This window comes from Trachypithecus francoisi, unplaced genomic scaffold, assembly GCF_009764315.1.
Source record: "Trachypithecus francoisi isolate TF-2019V2 unplaced genomic scaffold, Tfra_2.0 Lachesis_group0, whole genome shotgun sequence".
NCBI lineage: Eukaryota > Metazoa > Chordata > Mammalia > Primates > Cercopithecidae > Trachypithecus > Trachypithecus francoisi.
Window position 1 is genome coordinate 181,136,338 of NW_022681453.1, and position 19,075 is coordinate 181,155,412.

Consider the following 19,075-nt stretch of genomic DNA (forward strand, 5'->3'; position numbering starts at 1 on the left):
GGAACTTTCTGGGTTGGTGGGCACGCTCTATTTGTTGATGTGGGCGACGGTTACACAGGTGTACATACATATAAAAATTAGTGGAGCTGAACACGTAAGGTCTGGGCATCGCACTGTATGTAAGTTAAACTTCAGTAAAGTGCTCTCAGCACACATCCGCAGCCACACCCACACAAAATCCCAGGAGGCTCAGTACCAGCTGTGGTCCGGGCCTTACCCACTTCGGAGAGGCCACGACCCAAGGCATCCGGTTTCCTCTCGCTCCAGTTCAACTTCCGCGCATCTACGAGGGCCGGGACTGCCGCTACCTTTCTGGAAGGCGCCGGCCGGCCAGTCACCGGCTGAATCCCGCCGGAGGCGGCTCCCAATCTCCGGCTGCGGGGCAGGGACCCGGGCGCCCCGCCCTCGCCAGCGCCCGCCCCCCGCCCGCCCCCGGCCCGCCCTCCGTATCTGGCCCCTGGGCAGCTGTCCCGGGAGGCGGCCAGCGAGTTGGGGCCGCGCGATGTCGCACGGAGCCGGGCTCGTCCGCACCACGTGCAGCAGCGGCAGCGCGCTCGGACCCCGGGCCGGCGCGGCCCAGCCCAGCGCGAGCCCCTTGGAGGGGCTGCTGGACCCCAGCTATCCCCGGACCCAGGCGGCCCTGCTGAAAGTGGCGCAGATGGTAAGTTAGCGCGGGGCGCGAGGCCGAGGTCCCACGAGGCGTCCCGGGAAAGCAGGGGTCGGGGAGCGGACGCGCCAGGCGGCTGGACCCGGCCGGAGCCCAGGGAGCATCGCGCAGCGGGCGGGGGACCGCGTCGCTCAAGTTCGCGGCAGGCTTCCTCCGGGAAAGTTGCTGCCGCAGCCCCGGCGCTGGAGCTCAGTCCGCCGCGCTGGAGCTCAGCCCCCAGCGCCGCCCCCGACCTTGCTCCCGCGGACCCAGGTCGCCAGGGTTGCAAGTTTCTCCGGCCATCCCCCTGCGGAGCCTGACCCTCCTACTGACTGAAGCCACGGGCAAAGTTCCTTTTCCTCTTTCTTCCTCTTCTCTGGGCCGCGCCGCTTCGAACCCGAGTCGGGGGTGGAAGAGTCGCCCAGGCGGCGGCGCTGAGGCAGCGAAACCCTACCTCCTCCCCGTCCACGGCCTCCTCTTTCCTCTGAACCCAGCGCAGCAGGGCTTCCCTGCTGTGTGTGCAGTTTCGCTCGAGGGAGGAGGTCAGAGGGTCTTGCGTTCCATGGTAGGGAGAAAGAACTGGGACCACTGAGACGGCCGTCCTGGTCCCCTGTGCTCTCAAGTTCCGAGGGAGGGCCCGGGTCTCAGGGGACTCTGGAGGGCAGGTGGTCAGCTGGGAAAGGCCTGTTCTCAGGGGCTGGTACTCATGTGGGGGAGCCAGACTGTTGAATGGGAGTCACCCGTGGAGCCAGGCAGGATGAGTGTCTGGGCTTGGATTGTGACCAGCTCAGCACAAGGGTTTTCTACCAGGGCAGACGTTGCCTGGCCGATTCTCTTGTTCCCCACTCTTTTCTTTTCTCCCCTCCCGTTTTTTTCTTCTTTAAAAAACACCTTTTCCGTTTGTATGATGTGTTTTGAAACTGGGTTGGGCTGTTTGTGACTCTCCACCATTGTAATGTTTGCACCAAGAATGGTGGGGAGCGGAGCGGTAAGTTTCAAAAAGAGGTGTGGGGAAAGGAGTGTGGGGCTTGGACAAGGTCACAGACCCAGAAGCTGGGGCCTACTAAGGTGGACCGGCCCCAGGGGATTGGGCACAGGACGTCTGTGCATCCGTAGCACTGCTATTCCAGACACTGAGTGTGCATAAGGTGGCCCTCATGTCTTGCTTGGGCCAGACCTAAAGACAAGGGGCGCTGAGTTCCTGCCTCCCTAAGAAGGGTGTCTAGATAGACCAAAAATTAGGAATAGAGGCATTTTAGCAACGTACAAAAAAAATCTGGTGCTGAGCATTGTTGGGTTTGAGCAGGGCATTTTTTGGCCCAGGCTAAGAGATTTGATCAGCCAAATAGAAGAGATCAGCCCATCTCACCATCCTTAAAAGAAGGGCTGGGGTGAGACGGTCCCTTCCTGAGCATTGGAAGGGATGAGTTTGGTAGACAGAGAATGGGATCAGAAGCCTCCATCTTGGCCCATGAGTTTGCTGGACAAAGATATTGTGGGATGAAAAGTCTCCTTGTTGGTCTATGAGTTTGGTACACAAACATAATGGAGATGAAACCTGGGCAACACAGCGAGACTCCCATCTCTACAAAAAAAAATTTTAAACCTGGTGTGGTGACAGGGACCTCTAGTCCCAGTTACTTGGGAGGCTGAGGTGAGAGGATTGATTGAGCCGAGAAGGTCAGTGAACTGCACCACTGCACTAGTCTGCATGACAGAGGGAGATCCTGTCTCAAAAAAAAAAAAAAAGGTACAAAGAAAGGGTAATGGAGATGAGAGGCCTTCATGTGGTCCATGATTTTGATGAATAAAGATATTGGGAGATGAGAAATCTCCATCTCATTTTAAGCTCCTCAGCTAGCCTCTGGCCTGTGGCCCTTGGGGCAATTTACAAGTGACAAGAGTGGGGCCTGTTGTTCCAAAAAAGAGAACAAAGACTTGAAGAATTTCTTTATGTGACTCCTGCTTCTCTGTGTGCCCCTCTTAAAACCATGCTGAGGAGTCTTACACCTGCCCTGGAGGGTTCCCCATCACTGCTGCAGGCTTGTTTGATCAGACCCTCTGGGAGCAAAGTTGCCTTTGCAGGATGGCCATGTGAGTCCTAGTTTAGGGCTATCTGCTTGGGCCTCTTGTCTAACTCCTCCCTATTTTCCCCCTTCTCCTCTTTTCTAAGGCTCTGCTTGGGCATTTGAGGTTCATTTGTCTTCTTTGCTGGAAAATGCTTGTTTAGCCAAGTTTTAACTTTGGGGAAGGACAGAAGCAGCTAAATTAATGCCACCCACTGGGCTCTCTTTCTATGGGTCTCTCATTTTGACCATTGATTTCTCAGTTGCATGCTGAACAGGCTGATCCTTTTGTCCTCAGCTTCTCATGAAATGTTTTCATCATGATCTGATCAATAGATCTGCCAACACATTGTCTTAAGAAATCGGTGCAAAGGCAATTGGAGAATGACTTCCCTTGTCTTGGGCCTCTTCTGGGTCCACCATTACTAGAAAATGAGTTTCTAAGTGAATATGTATACTTGACATGTCATTTATACGTGTGTAAGTTTTATAATCTTCTGGCCATGATAATTCAGTTTCTTTGGTCTTCCTTTTCAGAGTAGAGACACAGTCACAAGTTTTGACTTTTGGCTTTAAAGGACTCTTTTTTCTTTCTTTCTTTCTTTTTCTTTTTCTTTTTTTTCGAGATGGAGTCTCGCTCTGTCACCCAGGCTGGAGTGCTGGAGTGCAGTGGCGCCATCTCAGCTCAATGCAAGCTCCACCTCCTGGGTTCACGCCATTCTCCTGCCTCAGCCTCCTGAGGTAGCTGGGACTACAGGCGCCCACCACTATGCCCAGCTAATTTTTTTTTATTTTTTATTTTTTAGTAGAGACGGGGTTTCACTCTGTTAGCCAGGATGGTCTCGATCTCCTGACCTCGTGATCCGCCCACCTTGGCGTCTCACAGTGCTGCGATTACAGGTGTGAGCCACCACGCCTGGCCTTTTCTTTCTTTCTTGAGAGGGAGTCTTGCTCAGTCGCCAGGCTGGAGTTCATTGGCACAATCTCAGCTCACTGCAACCTCCGCCTCCCGAGTTCAATCAATTCTCCTGTCTCAGCCTCACGAGTAGCTGGGACTACAGGCACTACAGGCACGCAGTACCACACCCAGCTAATTTTTTTATTTTTAGTAGAGATGGGGTTTCCCATGTTGGCCAGGATGGTCTCGATCTCTTGACCTCATGATGCACCCCCGCCTGTGCCTCCCAAAGTGCTGGGATTACAGGCGTGAGCTGCTGTGCCTGGCTAAATGACTCTTTTTTTTTTTTTTTTGAGAGAGACAGAGGGTCTTGCTCTGTTGCCCAGGCTGGAGGACAGTGGTGTCATCATGGCTCACTGCAGCCTTGACCTCCTGGGCTTGGTGGTTGTCCCACCTCAGTCTCCTAAGTAGCTGGGACTATAGGCACCCACCATGATGCCCAGCTACATTTTGTATTTTTTGATACAGATAGGGTTTCGCTATGTTGCCCAGACTGGTCTTGAACTTGGGGGTTCAAGGGATCTGTCCACCTCGGCCTCCCCAAGTGCTGGGATTACAGGCGTGAGCCACTGCACCTGTATGAGACTCTTTTTTTTAATAGCTATATTTTTTTAGCCCTATGATTGTCCTTGATAATGTTCTAGTAATTATATACCATATACCATGTGTGTATAATCTCATGAAATGTTTCTAAGAATCCAGTGAAGTAACATGTTTGATAGGTAAGGAAACTGGCTAAAGAGTTAAAGAGCCACTAAAGTCACACAGCTCTTAGCAGTAGTGGTGGAACCGATCCAGGCCTAATGGCCTGATCTCTAAAACTCATAACTCTGGCAGAGTTGTTGCTTGTTAATAGTTCTAGGGAAATAAAAGCCACAGTGAGATAACACTTCACACCCACGGAGATGACAATAGAAAATAACAAGTGATGAAGATGTGGAGGATGTGAAGAAATTGGAACTCTGATACAGTGCTGATGAGAATGCAAAAATGGTGCAGCCACTTTGGGAAACTGTGCAGTTTCTCAAAAATTACCATGTGACCCAGCACTTCTACTCCCAGCTCTACCCAAGAAAAATGAAAACAGATGTCCACATGAAGACTTACACGTTCATATGTGTTCATAATAGTATTATTCATAATAACCAGAAAATGAAAACAACACAGCTGCCCATCAAATGATGAATGTATAAACAGCAACTAAAACTAAGTGGTACATTCATACAATTGAATATTATTCAGTCATAACAAGGGAGAATAAAGTACTGATGCCTGTAACCATATAGATAACCATGAAAACACTAAGGTGTGAAAAAAAGCCAATCACAAAAGACCACGTGTTATATGATTCCATTTATATGAAATGTCCAGAATAGGCAAATGCATAGACACAAAAAGTAGATTAGTGGTTACCTAGGTCAGGGAGCAGGGGTTGAAAGGAAATGGGATGTGACTGCTATAATGGATACGGGGTTTCTTTTGGCGGTGATGAAAATGTTCAAAAAATTGGTGACAGTGCCTGGTGCGGTGGGTCATGCCTGTAATCCGAGCACTTTGGGAGGCCAAGATGGGTGGATCACCTGAGGTCAGGAGTTCAAGACCAGCCTGACCAATATGGTGAAGCCCTGTCTCTACTAAAAAATACAAAAATTAGCTGGATGTGGTGGCAGGCGCCTGTAATCCCAGCTACTGGGGAGGCTGAGGCAGGAGAATTGCTTGAATCCGGGAGGCAGAGGTTGCAGTGAGCTGAGATTGCGTCACTGTACTCTAACCTGGGTGACAGAGCCAGACTCCGTCTCAAAAACAACAACAACAACAACAAAACTGGTGATGGTGATAGTTGCACAACTCTGTGAATATATTAAAAACCACTGAGATTTACACTTTAAATGAGTGAACTGGATGGTATGTAATGATGTAAATAGACCTGTGGATGAGTGTGAGGGGCAAGGTGCTCTGCATGCAGCCACTGGCTGTGGGGAGGCAACAGCTACACTTCAGGAATCCCTGCGGTGTTCCCGCCACATCCATTCCTAGAAGAAGGGGTGTCCCCTGCAGAAGTCACAAAAGGTGGGCTGAAGGGCATCCCCTGAGTGCCTGAAGGGTCTGAGCTGAAAGGGATGCTCTGGGGTCTGAAGGGGTCTAGATATCTTTGCTGTGGGATTAAGGAGACCCCAGGATGAGGCTTGTGGCCCTACCAACACTCCCTATCTATTTGTTCATTCAGCAGACATTTATAACTGCCACATTCATCTCCATTTGTGCAGAAGCAGATGACTGTGACGAAGGTCTTGCCCTCAAGTAATCTGTGGTTCAGCTTGTCATGGGAAGAGGGGTCTTGTCCCAGATCCCAAGAGCCGGTTCTTGGATCTCGTGCAGAAAAAAAATCAGGGCAAGTTGTAGAATATAGGGAAGTCAAGATAGTTCACTAGAGACTACTCAATTACAGAGTAGGGAGTCTTCAGAAAGCAAAAGGAGGAATGCACCCATTGCAAATACAATGCTTGCTTACACAGGCTATCAAAAATAGTGTACTTTATTACAAAAGCTTGTGGTCAGCTTGTGACAAGCTATTAGTATTGTTACTTTCCTATGTGATTATTGATCTTAGCAAGAATTTATGAGTGGGCCATTATTTTAAAAGCAGAACCTATTCTTAAACTAAGAATACTTTTTCTTCTTAAAGTACTGGGACATTTCCATAAGTTCTGGGTCTTTATTTAGTTAGTTAATATTATTAACTCGGGCCGGGTGTGGTGGCTCACGCCTGTAATCCCAGCACTTTGGGAGGCCGAGGCAGGCAGATCACTAGGTCAGGAGATAGAGATCATCCTGGCTAACACGGTGAAACCCCGTCTCTATTAAAAATTCAAAATATTAGCCGGGCGTGGTGGCACATGCCTGTAGTCCCAGCTACTCAGGAGGCTGAGGCAGGAGAATCGCTTGAATGCGGGAGGCAGAGGTTGCAGTGAGCTGAGATCGTGGCATTGCACTTCAACCTGGGCAACAGAGCGAGACTCTGTCTTAAAAAAAAAAAAATTATTAACTCATTCCCTCAGCCATAAACATCTGTGACCGAGAGTGCCCAACCCCCCGGGAATGTAACCTAGCAGATTTGGCTTTCTCTCGGCCTTTATTCAAGATGGAGTCACTCTGGTTAGGATGCCTCTGACAAGCTGAGGGGATGAACAAGTACCAAAATTGGCTGCTCAGGAAGGTAAAAGTTCTGATAGTTGCCCACCTTATGGAAGAGGGTCAGAGGGCAAAGGTGATATTTAAATTGCATCTTGACAGATGAGTGTAAGTTTTTCAGGTTGGGAGTGGCTTATTTACCCCTTTACTGCCTTTATTCAGTGTATGTTTAAGTCAGAGATAAGTGATATGTTAGGGATGGGAAGGAAAAAGATGTAGCAAGAAATGAGCCAGTATTGGGTGCCATCCCAGACATTTAGAAATGGGTGCCATCTTATCCATTGAGCATCTGCTATGCTCTTAATCTTATGCTATGTGAAATACAGCTATTAACAAGATAGACTCTTTCTGCCTGTGCAGCAAAACAGACTGTGACATTTGCATAACCATAACATGGACAGAGAATCAGAATGTATTTCACAAGCGGCAGTGATGGAAATCTAAATGTCTTCCGGGAGGTTCATTTATTTATTTGGCACATATTTGTTGATCACCTGCTGTAATCAGCTAACTAGTAGGTGATCACGACTGTGTGCTAGGGCACTGTGGAAAGAAGACAGATGAGCCCCTGCCCCAGTATACTCAAATAGAGAAAATAAACATTAATCGAAACGGTTATGAATATGTAATTACAAACCGGTTCCAAATTATGAAGGAGAAGTACTCAGTGGTATAGAGCATATACTAGGGGGTGTGACCTTTTGGGGATTAGGAAGGGTGTTTCTGAGGAAGGGACATCTGATGTGAGCATGAGGAAATTGCATCACAAGCAGAAGAAAGAGCATTGGCCGGCGCAGTGGCTCATGCCTGTAATCCCAGCACTTTGGGAGGCCGAGGCAGGTGGATGGCTTGAGCCCAGGAGTTTGAGACCATCCTGGGCAACATGGTGAAACCCAGTCTCTACACAAAATACAAAAATTAGATGGGTGTGGTAGCACGTGCCTGTAGTCCCAGCTACTCAGGAGGTTGAGATGGGAGGATCGCTTCAGAGGTCTAGGCTGCAGTGAGTGGTGATCGCCACTGCACTCCATACAGCCTAGGTGACAGAATGAGACCCTGTCTTCCCATTCCCCCAAAAAAGAAAAGAAAGAGCATGGACCCTGGCTCTTAGTGGAGGGAGGAGTCTCTCTAGGGCTGGAGGGGAGAGAACAGGGTGGGAGTACTGGGAATGAGACTGGAGGTATGCAGGGACCAGACCCCAGAGTCTGCCAAATCTTGGTGAATATATAGTCCTTAGTCGAAGAAAAATCAGCAAAACATCCTATCAACTCACCATTCATGAAGTGACGCCTAACTCGGGGCTGTACCGCCCCCTAGGGGTTATTTGAGAATATTATGGAACTTTTTTTTTGATTGTCACAGGGATTAGGGTTATATTACATATACATTTTATTCATTTCAGAATAGTAATGCAAACTGGAATTTTGACAGTGCAATTTTGACAGTGCAAAATACTTTATATCCTAAAAGGGTGTTTTGTCTGGAATAAGATGGAAGGAACCGTCCCAGACTGGGTGCTAGGGGGAGTACACTAAGGTTTCTTGTCAGGAGAGTGGGTCCTAGAGACCCTCTAAGAGGCCTGGGCAATTCCAGGCTTCACTTTGGGAGTTCACAGCTTAGGTGCCAAGTGGAATTCAGCTGTGGGGGATGTCTGCCTCTGGTGTAGCAGTGAATAGACCTGTTAGCACAGAATAGCCCAGCATCATCCAGAAAGGCCCGCCCCTTGATGTTCTGCTTTAGACCTGTATGGCAGGGGTGAGGCAGGGGTCTAGTTTGGTCCCCAAGTGCAGTCTGCACACCCACGTCCTACTTCCTGGAAGTTGGAGAGTAAAAAGCAGCAAAGAACCTAACTGCCAAGATTCTTTGACCTCAGCCCATTCCTGACAAGAAACTACTTTCCATCAGTGACCAAACAAATGCAAAAATAAAATATAATAAAATCAGTTACTGGCTTTATTCCTGCTAACAAAAGTAATACTTGTTCATTATGGAACCTTTGGGGAGCACAAGAAGAAAATAGATTCACCTGCTCCCTCTTCCCCAAGACTAAAAAGTAAAACTATTTTATAGTAGATACACATAATTTTGGTGGTGGGTTTTTGTTTTTTTTTAATTTAAGAGACAGAGTCTCACTCTGTTGCCCAGGTTGGAGTGCAATGGTGTGATCTCAGAGTGCAGAGGTACGGTTTCGGCTCACTGCAACTTCCGCCTCCCAGGATCAAGCGATTTTCCTGCCTTAGCCTCCCAAGTAGCTGGGATTACAGGCATGTGCCACCACACCCGGCTAATGTTTGTATTTTTAGTAGAGACGGGGTTTCTCCATGTTGGCCAGGCTGGTCTCGACCCCCTGACCTCAGGTGATCCACCTGCCTCAGCCTCCCAAAGTGCTAGGATTACAGACGTGAGCCACCATGCCCGGGTGGTGGTGTTTTGCTTTAAACAAAACTAGGATGATTCTATACATATTTGTAAATGCTTTTCTTTTTTTTTTTTTTTTTTTGAGATGGAGTTTCGCTATGTTGCCCAAGCCGGAGTGCAATGGTGCAGGCTCACTGCAACCTCTGCCTCCCGGGTTCAAGCCATTCTCCTGCCTCAGCCTCCCGAGTAGCTGGGACTACAGATACAGGCCACCACGCCCAGCTAATTATTGTATTTTTAGTAGAGACGGGGTTTCACCATGTTAGCAAGGATGGTCTCAGTCTCCTGACCTTGTGATCCGCCCACCTCGGCCTCCCAAAGTGCTGGGATTACAGGCATGAACCACCATGCGTGGCTGTAAATGCTTCTCTTGCTGTTTGTTTAATGTGTGGTGCATTTTGTTCGTCTGCAGTTTGGTTTCTAAGAGTGCTGTAGTAGCCAGTCATGGAGGTACCGTGGTTGCGTGTACCATGGTACACTGTGGCTCAGGGAGCTTCCAGTTCTGCCTGCATACAAAGGAGGCTGTGATGAACCTCCTTGTAGAGAATCCTGGTGTACACGTCTGTAAATACTTCTTCAGGATAAATGGCACTGACCTTTTCCGAGAGAGAAATGAAGTGCCTCTTGCCCTACTCAGGTGGCTGGCATGAAACAATTCTCTAGACTTTTTAACATCTAGAAATTAGTGAGCGCCCCTTTATCATCCAGGAGTTTCAAGGAACCAAGTGCAGTAGTAATAATATTTAAGCTGTAATCGTATTTTTGGTGTCTGATGATTTGGAAAAGGAACAGTGACAGACGAGAAAATTCAAAAATGCTTTTAAATGTTCTCGTATTTAAGTAATGGCCTCAGTATCTGCATATATTTGAAGAATGGAAGTTCCACTCTTGTGGAAGACCTTAGCTATTGAGGCAGCAGAGCTTAAGGCTTTAGTAATCACTGGCAAGAATTCCCATCCAGGACACCTCAAATAACCACTTACACTCCGGCTGGGAATCACTGGTCGGAGTGAGGCGATAGGGATGGAAACACCAGCCCAAGGTCCTCCAGGCTGCCCGGCAGCCAGGGCGAAAGGGGGTAGAGGAGGGGTTCGGGGTTGGTTTTCTCCACTGCAGGGGCCCTAGAGACCCCCGCCCCCGCCAGCACGCCAGGACCCTGGAATCCTGGGGGATTCCCTGTGTGGGCCGGTGTATTTATTTAAATTCTCGTTGCAGCGAAGGCCGCCCTTCTGTCTTCCTGCCAGCCCTGGCGCTTCCTGTGCAGCGCCACTGGACAGCCATCTGTTTCCTCCCCTCTGCCATCTGCCTCGCGCCCGGCCCAGCGTGCGGCCCTGGAAGCCTGGCTCGGCCGCCGCCCGCGCACGCTGGCCTTCTTTGTTACCACTTTGGCTCAGTGGTTTCCTGGGCTCGCTGCTCATTCCCTGGCAGGGCTTGCAGCGTCCGCGGCGACTCCTGGGATCGGCAGAGGCCTGGCTTCTAGCCCAGCGCCGGCAGCAGCCCGGGGGCTGCGGAGGGGAAAGGGGCCTGGGACGCGGGCACTGCTCCAGGCACCCCGCGTTCCTGGGCGGAAATCGCGAGCAGAGCCCTTCTCAGCCTCCTGCAGAAAACGCGCCTCACCTGGCTTGTGTTTAAATCAGCAAGGGCAGTGACGCGGCTCTTCCTTTTCCTGGGGCATTCACCCTCCTCCCTCTGCCAAGCCCTCTCTCTTTAGTTTACTTTAAGCAAAGGTTTTGTTTATTTGTTTGTTTGGGTTGGGTTTTTTTGAGACGGAGTCTAAAAAAGTCTCCAGTCTGTCGCCCAGACTGGAGTGCAGTGGTGCAATCTTGGCTCACTGCAACCTCCTCCTGCCGAGTTAAAAAAGATTCTCCTGCCTCAGCCCTCCCAGGTGCGGGCCATCACGCCCAGCTAATTTTTATGTTTTTAGTAGAGACGGGGTTTCTTCATGGTGGCCAAAGTGGTCTCGAACTCCTGACCTAAAGTGATCCACCTGCCTTGGCCTCGCAAAGTGCTGGGATTACAGGCGCCCTGCCAGTTTACTTCAGATGGTTAGAAAGACCGATTGATAACCAGAGAGGCGGTAACCCGCAGTTTCCACTTACTACTTCCAAAGGGTTGCTCTGAAGCTTAAAAGCTGTGTCATGCTTATTTATTTTATTTTATTTTATTTTTCGAGACAGAATCTCGCTCTGTCGCCCAGGCTGGAGTGCAATGGCATGATCTCAGCTCACTGTAACCTTTGCCTCCCGGGTTCCAGCAATTCTCCTGCCTCAGCCTCCCGAGTAGCTGGGATTACAGGCTCCCGCCACTGCGCTTGGCTAACTTTTGTATTTTTAGTAGAGAGGGGTTTCACCATGTGGCCAGGCTGGTATCGAACTCCTGACCTTGTGTTCTGCCCACCTTGGCCTCCCAAAGTGTTGGGATTGCAGGCGTGAGCCACCATGCCCGGCCGCTCATTTTTTTTAAAGAGAAAAATGAAGTTCCTTCTGAAATAAATGGGAAGGGGGAAAGGAGAAATTAATTAAATGCTTTTGGGTACAGAGTGAAGTGGAGCCTTCTGGAAAGCAGAGAGAATTACTGTAGTGTGACCTCTGAATACTTTCAGTCTCTTCTTCCTCTTCAGATTTCCTTTATTCCCTGAGAAGCCAGCGCCAGCTCTCAACATTGTGAAGAAGCCTCTTTAAACGTTTCCTCTAAAGTTGTGAGAGTGGTACTTAACTAAATAATAGCACTTTGACTTCTTTAGGTGACAGCCACTGGGCTAGGTGGTTTTTGTTTTGTTTTGTTTTGCTTTTGGTTGTTCTTGTTTGTTTTTGAGACAGGGTCTCACTTTGTCATGCACGCTGGAGTGCAGTGGCGCTATCTCTGCTCACTGCAGCCTTGACCTCCTGGGCTCAAGTGATCTTCCTGCCTCAGCCTCCCTAGTATTAACAACTGGGGCCACAGGCGCAGGCCACCATGCCTATCTAATTTTTTATAGAGACAGTGTTTTGCCGTGTTGCTAAGGCTAGTCTTGAACTACTAGGCTCAAGCGATCAGCTCACCTTGGCCCCGCAAAGTGCTGGGATTACAGGCATGAGCTACGGTGCCGGCTGGGCTAGGTATTTTTTTATATGTGTTACTTTGCTTAATCCTTACAACAATAGTATGGGGTGGGTCGTATCATTATCTCCAATTCACCGAGGAAACTGAGGCACAGAGTCATAAATACTGAAGGTAGATTTGATTTGGAGCCAGGCGGTCCAAGTCCACCACTTGAGCTCTTAAAAGGACAATTTGGGGTATTTTTTTCATGATGATTATGTTGTGTATATTGTCCTGTGTCATTAAACGCTGTTTGAAAATGGTGTTATGATCACTGCATTCAGTCCGTTACTTGGTCGTACTGTATGTTCATTTGGCTCTTGCTTGATAGGCAGGCTGTGGCAGATCTAGAAGGAGATGCTATGAGACATAACAGCAGGTGCTAGTGATGACTTCATCCTTTGCCAGAGATGAATGCAGCTGGAGTGGGGCAAACCCCTCCCTGGGGTATTGAACGGACTAAGTATATGCCATGTTTTAGGAAGGATTTTCACATTACCCAACATTATTATTATCTTCATTTTCAAGTTCTAAGTTCCTCCAGGAAGGACTGGGAAGAGAGAGGGGATCTAAAGTTTCAATTCCTGCTCTACTATGTCTGGTGATTTTACATGCAATTTCCCTTTGTTTAACCTTTTCTTCCTTTTTTTTTTCTTTTTTTTGGAGACAGAGTCTTACTCTCTTGCCCAGACTGGAGTGCAGTGGCTTGATCTTGGCCCACTGCAACCTCTACCTCCCAGGTTCAAGCAGTTATCTTGCCTCAGCCTCCTGAGTAGCTGGGATTGCAGTTGCATGCCACCATGCCCTGCTAATTTTTGTAATTTTGTAGATACGGGAGTTCACCATGTTGGCCATGCTGGTCTCAAACTCCTGACCTCAAGTAATCCCTGCTCCTTGGCCTCCCAAAGTTCTGGAGTTATAGGTGTGAGTCACTGCGCCCAGCCTGTTTAACTCTTCTAATGACTCTGTGGAGTATTCAGTTTTTCCTCCTTTTGGTTGAACAGAGCTGAGAGGTTAAAAGTTAAATACATAGCCGTCCAAAGTTGAATACATCTATGAAGTTGTGGATCCAGCATTTGAACCTAGGTCCAGCAAGTCTTCTTTTTCCACTGTGGTGTGCTGTCTCTCTATGTACGGAAGGCAGTCCCCCACACTAGCCCACCATGGTATGCACACCTGAGGGTGACTCCTAGTCAGTCACATCCTGTGTTAAGTCCATCCTCTTGAGTGTGAGTGGAACCTCAGCCAGCAAGAAAACGGGACTTCAGGCTGGGTGCGGTGGCTCACGCCTGTAATCCCAGCACTTTGGGAGGCGAAGGTGGGCAGATCACGAGGTCAGGAGATCGAGACCATCCTGGCTAACAAAGTGAAACCCCATCTCTACTAAAAATACAACATAACCGGCGTGGTGGCGGGCACCTGTAGTCCCAGCTACTTGGGAGGCTAAGGCAGGAGAATGGCGTGAATTCGGAAGGCGGAGCTTGCAGTGAGCCGAGATCACGCCACTGTGCTCCAGCCTGGGCAACAGAGCGAGACTCCATTTCAAAAAAAAAGAAAGAAAGAAAACGGGACTTCAGACCTGTGGCTACAAGAAACTGAAAGCCACTAAGAGCCATGTGAGCTGAGAAGAGGACCCCAAGCCTGGCCAACTTCTTGTTGCAGTCTTGTGAGACCCTGAACAGTGGACTTCTGCCCAGACTCCTCCTCCATGGAAATTATGAGATGATAAATGAATGTTGTGTTGAGGTGCCAAGTTTGTGGTAATTGGTTGTAGAGCAATAGATAACTAACGCACTCACAAAAGCCTTTTTATCCTGCATCAAAGCTGGAGCTCTGATGGCTGCTCCTTAGCAAGGGAAGATGGAGCAATAGCAGTTCAGGGGGCAGCAGGGGCAGTGGCCGTGTTTATCACTGCGCTCTGGTCACATAATCATTAGATTCATAAGGAGTAAATCCATGTGTCAAGTTATTGCTTTTGGCATCCTGTGGCTTGTTTTACACACAAGAACTCATTCATGATTACAATATCCCTATGAGATGTTAGTATTCCCACTTTACAGATGAGGAAACTGAGGCAGGGAGTTTATCTTGTCTGAGCCAAGTGTGGTGGTGCGCGCCCCTGGGCCCATCTACTCGAGAGGCTGAGGCATGAAGATTGCTTGAACCCAGGAGTTCAAGGCTGCAGTGACCTCTGATCTGTACCACTGCACTTCAGCCTGGGTAACAGAGCACGAACCATCTTTTGAAAAATTAAATAAACAAACAAATAAATATCTTGTAAGTTATACAAACTGACTCCATCTCCAGGCTGTCAGCCTCTTCTCCGTGGGGTTTTCTTGGAGCAAGTCCAAAGCAAAATCCTGATGCAAACAGTAACTGTGGTTGTACATTGTTAAGTTGTATTTACTTTTTTGAATAGGTAACATTTACATGATCAAGATTCAGAATGTACCAAAGTCCTCCCATTTTCAGTTTTCCTCTCTGGAAATATACAGGAGGCTACTGGTGACACCAGTTTCTTGTATAACCTTTAGGAGTTGTTTCACACTTCTGTGTCGGCCTCCCTTCCTGTGCCAGATAAGAGGGTACCTACACTCACTGCTCTGTACTTTTATAACCCAACTTTCTGCCTTGGAGGTAATTCCATACCCATTCAGAAAGTGTCCTCATTCTCCTCCTTTTTTATAGCTGCATTGTATTCCAGAGAATGGATTTACTGTATTTATTTAACTAGTCCCCTATTGACAGCCGTTGAGGGTATTTCCCCCTTTTGTTATCTAGCCTGCTGTAATGGTTACTCTTGTACATATCATAGTCTTGTGTATGTACAAGAATATGAGAAGGAGCAACTCCTGGAAGTGGAGGACCTGCACCGAATGTTGCATGCGTTTGAACATTTTTTCATCTGTTCTGAAACTCAGCTTCTCAAACATCAACTTGTGATCTTCTCCCAGCAGGCTTTAGGGGTCTTCCATGTCCGCTGTCATGGAGAAGGACGCTACTTAGTGTTGAGACAATGTTCAGAGGTCCACCGCCCTCATATCCCACTCAAATTTCTTTAGCATATTAGGAACCAGAGGAGTCTAAGTCGGGAACAAGAAGACTTGCTTGACTAGCATTTTTCTTAGTGTTTCCCAAGATTTGTTAACACGGAGTGTTCAAGTCAGCTTCCCTAAAAGCAAAAGTAGATAGGGGGATTCTTGTGCAACTGGTTTATTGAATGAGGAAAGAAAACAAGGGTAGAAAGAGGAGGGCAGAGACAAGTTTTAGAAGCCCAGCCTCAGCCTGATTCTATGGGGAACACTGGAGAATGAACTGCACCACAAAGATTGCCCTGTTCTGAGGCAAGGGAGCTGGGCTTTTGTACACCTTTCGTTGCCTACAGACCAGAAAGGAGGATACATCAACTCCCAGGGATCTCTGAATCAGACAGCTCTAGTTGTCCAATGGAAACCACTAGCAGAAGGGTGCAAGCATAACAAGTTAGCAGCAGCAACTGCAGTAGCTGGGGGCTGGATGCACAGACTTGGTGAAAGGGTACCTGGGAATCTGAACAGGGCACCAAGGGAGTCCCTGCTGGTATTCCATAGGAGCCATTTGAATTGTAGAATTGCCTCCCATCTATCTGGTGTCTGCCAAGTCTTTAAGCTGATGTACTCTGGGGACATACAAATCTGACTGCACCTTCCTTCCACTTGCAAACCTGGCTTATCTGTATTCTTGCCCAGGCAGTCCCCTGGATCTGCCATGCCAGGCAGCTGCCTTACACATCTCACAAGATTTTTTATGTTACTTTTTACTGTCCACTGAAAGAGTTGAGTTATATTTTTCAACTCTCATTTGAGACAAGAGGAAGGAAAAAATGTTTACTGAACAGAAAATAAAAGTCAATAGGAAGCAAAATTATTTCTGCAACCTTTTACAGGAGAATTACAAGGAATATCACAGCAACACAAATAACTCGACCACATCGTTTGCAACTCCTTGGAAAGCCCTAAGGCCACAACCACAGAAAAAGGTTTCCTGCAAATCAGATATTTGATTTCTGGACTGAGGGCCTTTGTGACACATACAGTTTCACCTGGGAAAAGTGAAAGAGGCAACACAGACCCTTGTGTTGATAATGTGACATTGGTTTTTCAAGGGTTCCTCAGTGTCCCCATTATCAAGCAGTGCGTCTTGTTTTCTGGCTACCATGTTGGGCAAAGGAAAGAACTCTGTAGCAGAACATGTATCCCCTGAGCCTGATGTGGGTCTGCGTGCTGACAGGAAGTCTACTAGGTTTGTGACGACGTATATCCTGAATTTATGGATGTGATCACTGCTGTAACATTGTTGCCTTACTGTAGTTTAAGGATAAAAGATTATTTTCCAGATGTAGTGGGTTGAGTGAAGGCCCCTCAAAATATGTATCTTACTTCCTCAGAACCTGAGAACGTTCCCTTACTTGGAAAAAGGGTCTTCTTACATGTAATTAAGTTAAGGATCTTGAAATAAGGGGATCACCCTGGATTATGTGGGTGGACCCTAAATCCAATGACAAGTGCCGTTGTAAGAGAGACACAGAGAGGTGATGGTGATGTGAAGGCCAGGCAGAGAGTGGTGATGCGGCAAGGAAATCTCTCCTAGAGTCTCTGGAGGATGCACTGTCCTGCTGATGCCTTGACTTCAGCCCAATGATAGTGTTTCAGACTTCTGGCCTTGAGAACTGTGAGAGAATAGATTTCTGTTGTTCTAAGCCACCAAATCTGTGAGCTTGCTACAGTAGCCACAGGAAACGAATACAACCAATTAAATATTTTCCATTACAGTCAGATTCTAAAAATCTTCAGCATTATAGACTGTAGACATTTAATATTTTCTCCTTTTAGAGATGCTTTGCTCATTTCTAGGAATTAACTTTCAGAGAGGTGATAGCCACGCTGTCTACCTCTCGGAATGGCAATGACATCTCATCCACTTTGAGTACATCTTTTTCCTTGATAGCTTATTCAATGAGAGAAGCAGTCCTTGAATTTCTGCTGAGAAAAATGGAACAATAAAGACAGAAGAAAACGTCAGAGAGTGGTTCTCAGATGGCAGGGTGGGGGCAAAAGATGGAAAGTACATTCCAAAGAAGCACTGCTTCTAGCCTTCCACAGATGATGAATAAAATATCCCCAGATTCCCCCAAACCATCAGAATGCCAAATAAATCTTACTGCATCCTAGTAGAATCTTTTTTTTTTTAGATGGAGTCTTGCTCTGTCACCCAGGCTGGAGTGCAGTGGCGCGATTTCGGCTCACTGCAAGCTCCGCCTCCCAGGTTCATGCCATTCTCCTGCCTCAGCCTCCCGAGTAGCTGGGACTACAGGTGCCCGCCACCACACCCGGCTAATTTTTTTGTATTTTTTAGTAGAGACGGGTTTTCACAGTGTTAGCCAGGATGGTCTCGATCTCCTGACCTCGTGATCCGCCCGCCTCGGCCTCCCAAAGTGCTGGGATTACAGGCGTGAGCCACCGTGCCTGGCCCCTAGTAGAATCTTTAAAAATGAGCTACTGCAACCCAAAAACATATGTATTAAAGTGGTCAAGTTAGTATTGCTTAGTCTACTAGTTGTGAATTGATTGCTATCTTTTTAGTGTTTGTAGAAGTATCGGATGATTTAAGTTTCTTAATTATATATTTTTGTAACTTCTTTTTTTTTTTTTTTTTTTTTGAGACAAAGTGTCGCTCTGTTGCCAGGTTGGAGTGCAGTGGTGCAATCTCAGCTCACTACAACCTCCACCTCCCAGGTTCAAGTAATTCTCTTGCCTCAGCCTCCCAAGTAGCTGGGACTACAGACACGCGCCACCACACCCAGCTAATTTTTTGTATTTTTAGTAGAGACGGAGTTTCTCCATGTTGGCCAGGATGGTCTCAATCTCTCAACCTCTTGTCCTTGTGATCGGCTCGCCTGGGCCTCCCAAAGTGCTGGGATTACAGGCATGAGTCACTGCGCCTGGCCGTAACTTTTTATTTATAAATAATCCCAGGTTTACACAAACTTTTGAAGAACAGCACAAAAAACTCCCCATATATCCTTCCCCCAGGTTCTCCATTTGTTACCCTTTTACATTTGTTTGATTGTTTTCCATTTGTATACATGCTATTATTTTTTTCTCGGAACCATTTGAGAGTGAGTTGCAGGCATCATGCTCTTTTGTCCATCAGCACTTCAGCATGCATTTTCTAAGAAGAAAGACCCCTTCTTACAGAACTGCAGTACAGTTACTGAAATCAGGAAATTAATAACACAAATGCTATTACCTTATCTACAAGCTTTACTCAGATTTTGCCATTGACCCACTAATGTCCTTGGGTCTAGGATCCCATCCCAGATCATAAGGTGTATTCACTTGTCACATCTCTAATTCCCTTCAATCTGGAACAGGTTCTCAGTCTTTCTTGTTCTTCATGACCTCGACATTTGTGGAGAGTCCAGGACAGAGCGGTGCCTTTGTTGGATATTAAAGTTGGTTTGGTGGGACCCTCTGATTCTCAGCATTTTGTAGCTACACTGAAGGCAGAAGACAAAGAAAGAAAAGAAATCATGTTTGGCATAACTTGTCTCAATTTGAATGCTTTTGTTTTCACCAAAGTCCCTTTTACAAGTGTATTATCTGAAGTATATAGTTAATGGTTAAAGTTGAGCTTTGCTGGATGTCCTGTTCTTTTAAAAAGCCTTAGCTCAGA

The 19,075-nt window shown here is 47.5% G+C and overlaps 1 protein-coding gene across 2 annotated transcripts in view; it reads left to right on the forward strand.

Annotated features, from left to right (window-relative positions):
- Positions 1–222: 222 nt before the first annotated feature.
- Positions 223–19,075, forward strand: part of CMTM7 (CKLF like MARVEL transmembrane domain containing 7) — a 64,540-nt gene continuing 45,687 nt past the window's right edge. The window contains exon 1 of one of the 2 annotated variants that reach the window (XM_033212897.1): positions 223–661. In XM_033212897.1, coding sequence (XP_033068788.1) covers positions 503–661 — 159 coding nt within the window. In that variant the 5' untranslated portion in view covers positions 223–502. The remainder of the gene's footprint in view (positions 662–19,075) is intronic. The other variant, XM_033212896.1, reaches the window with a different exon arrangement.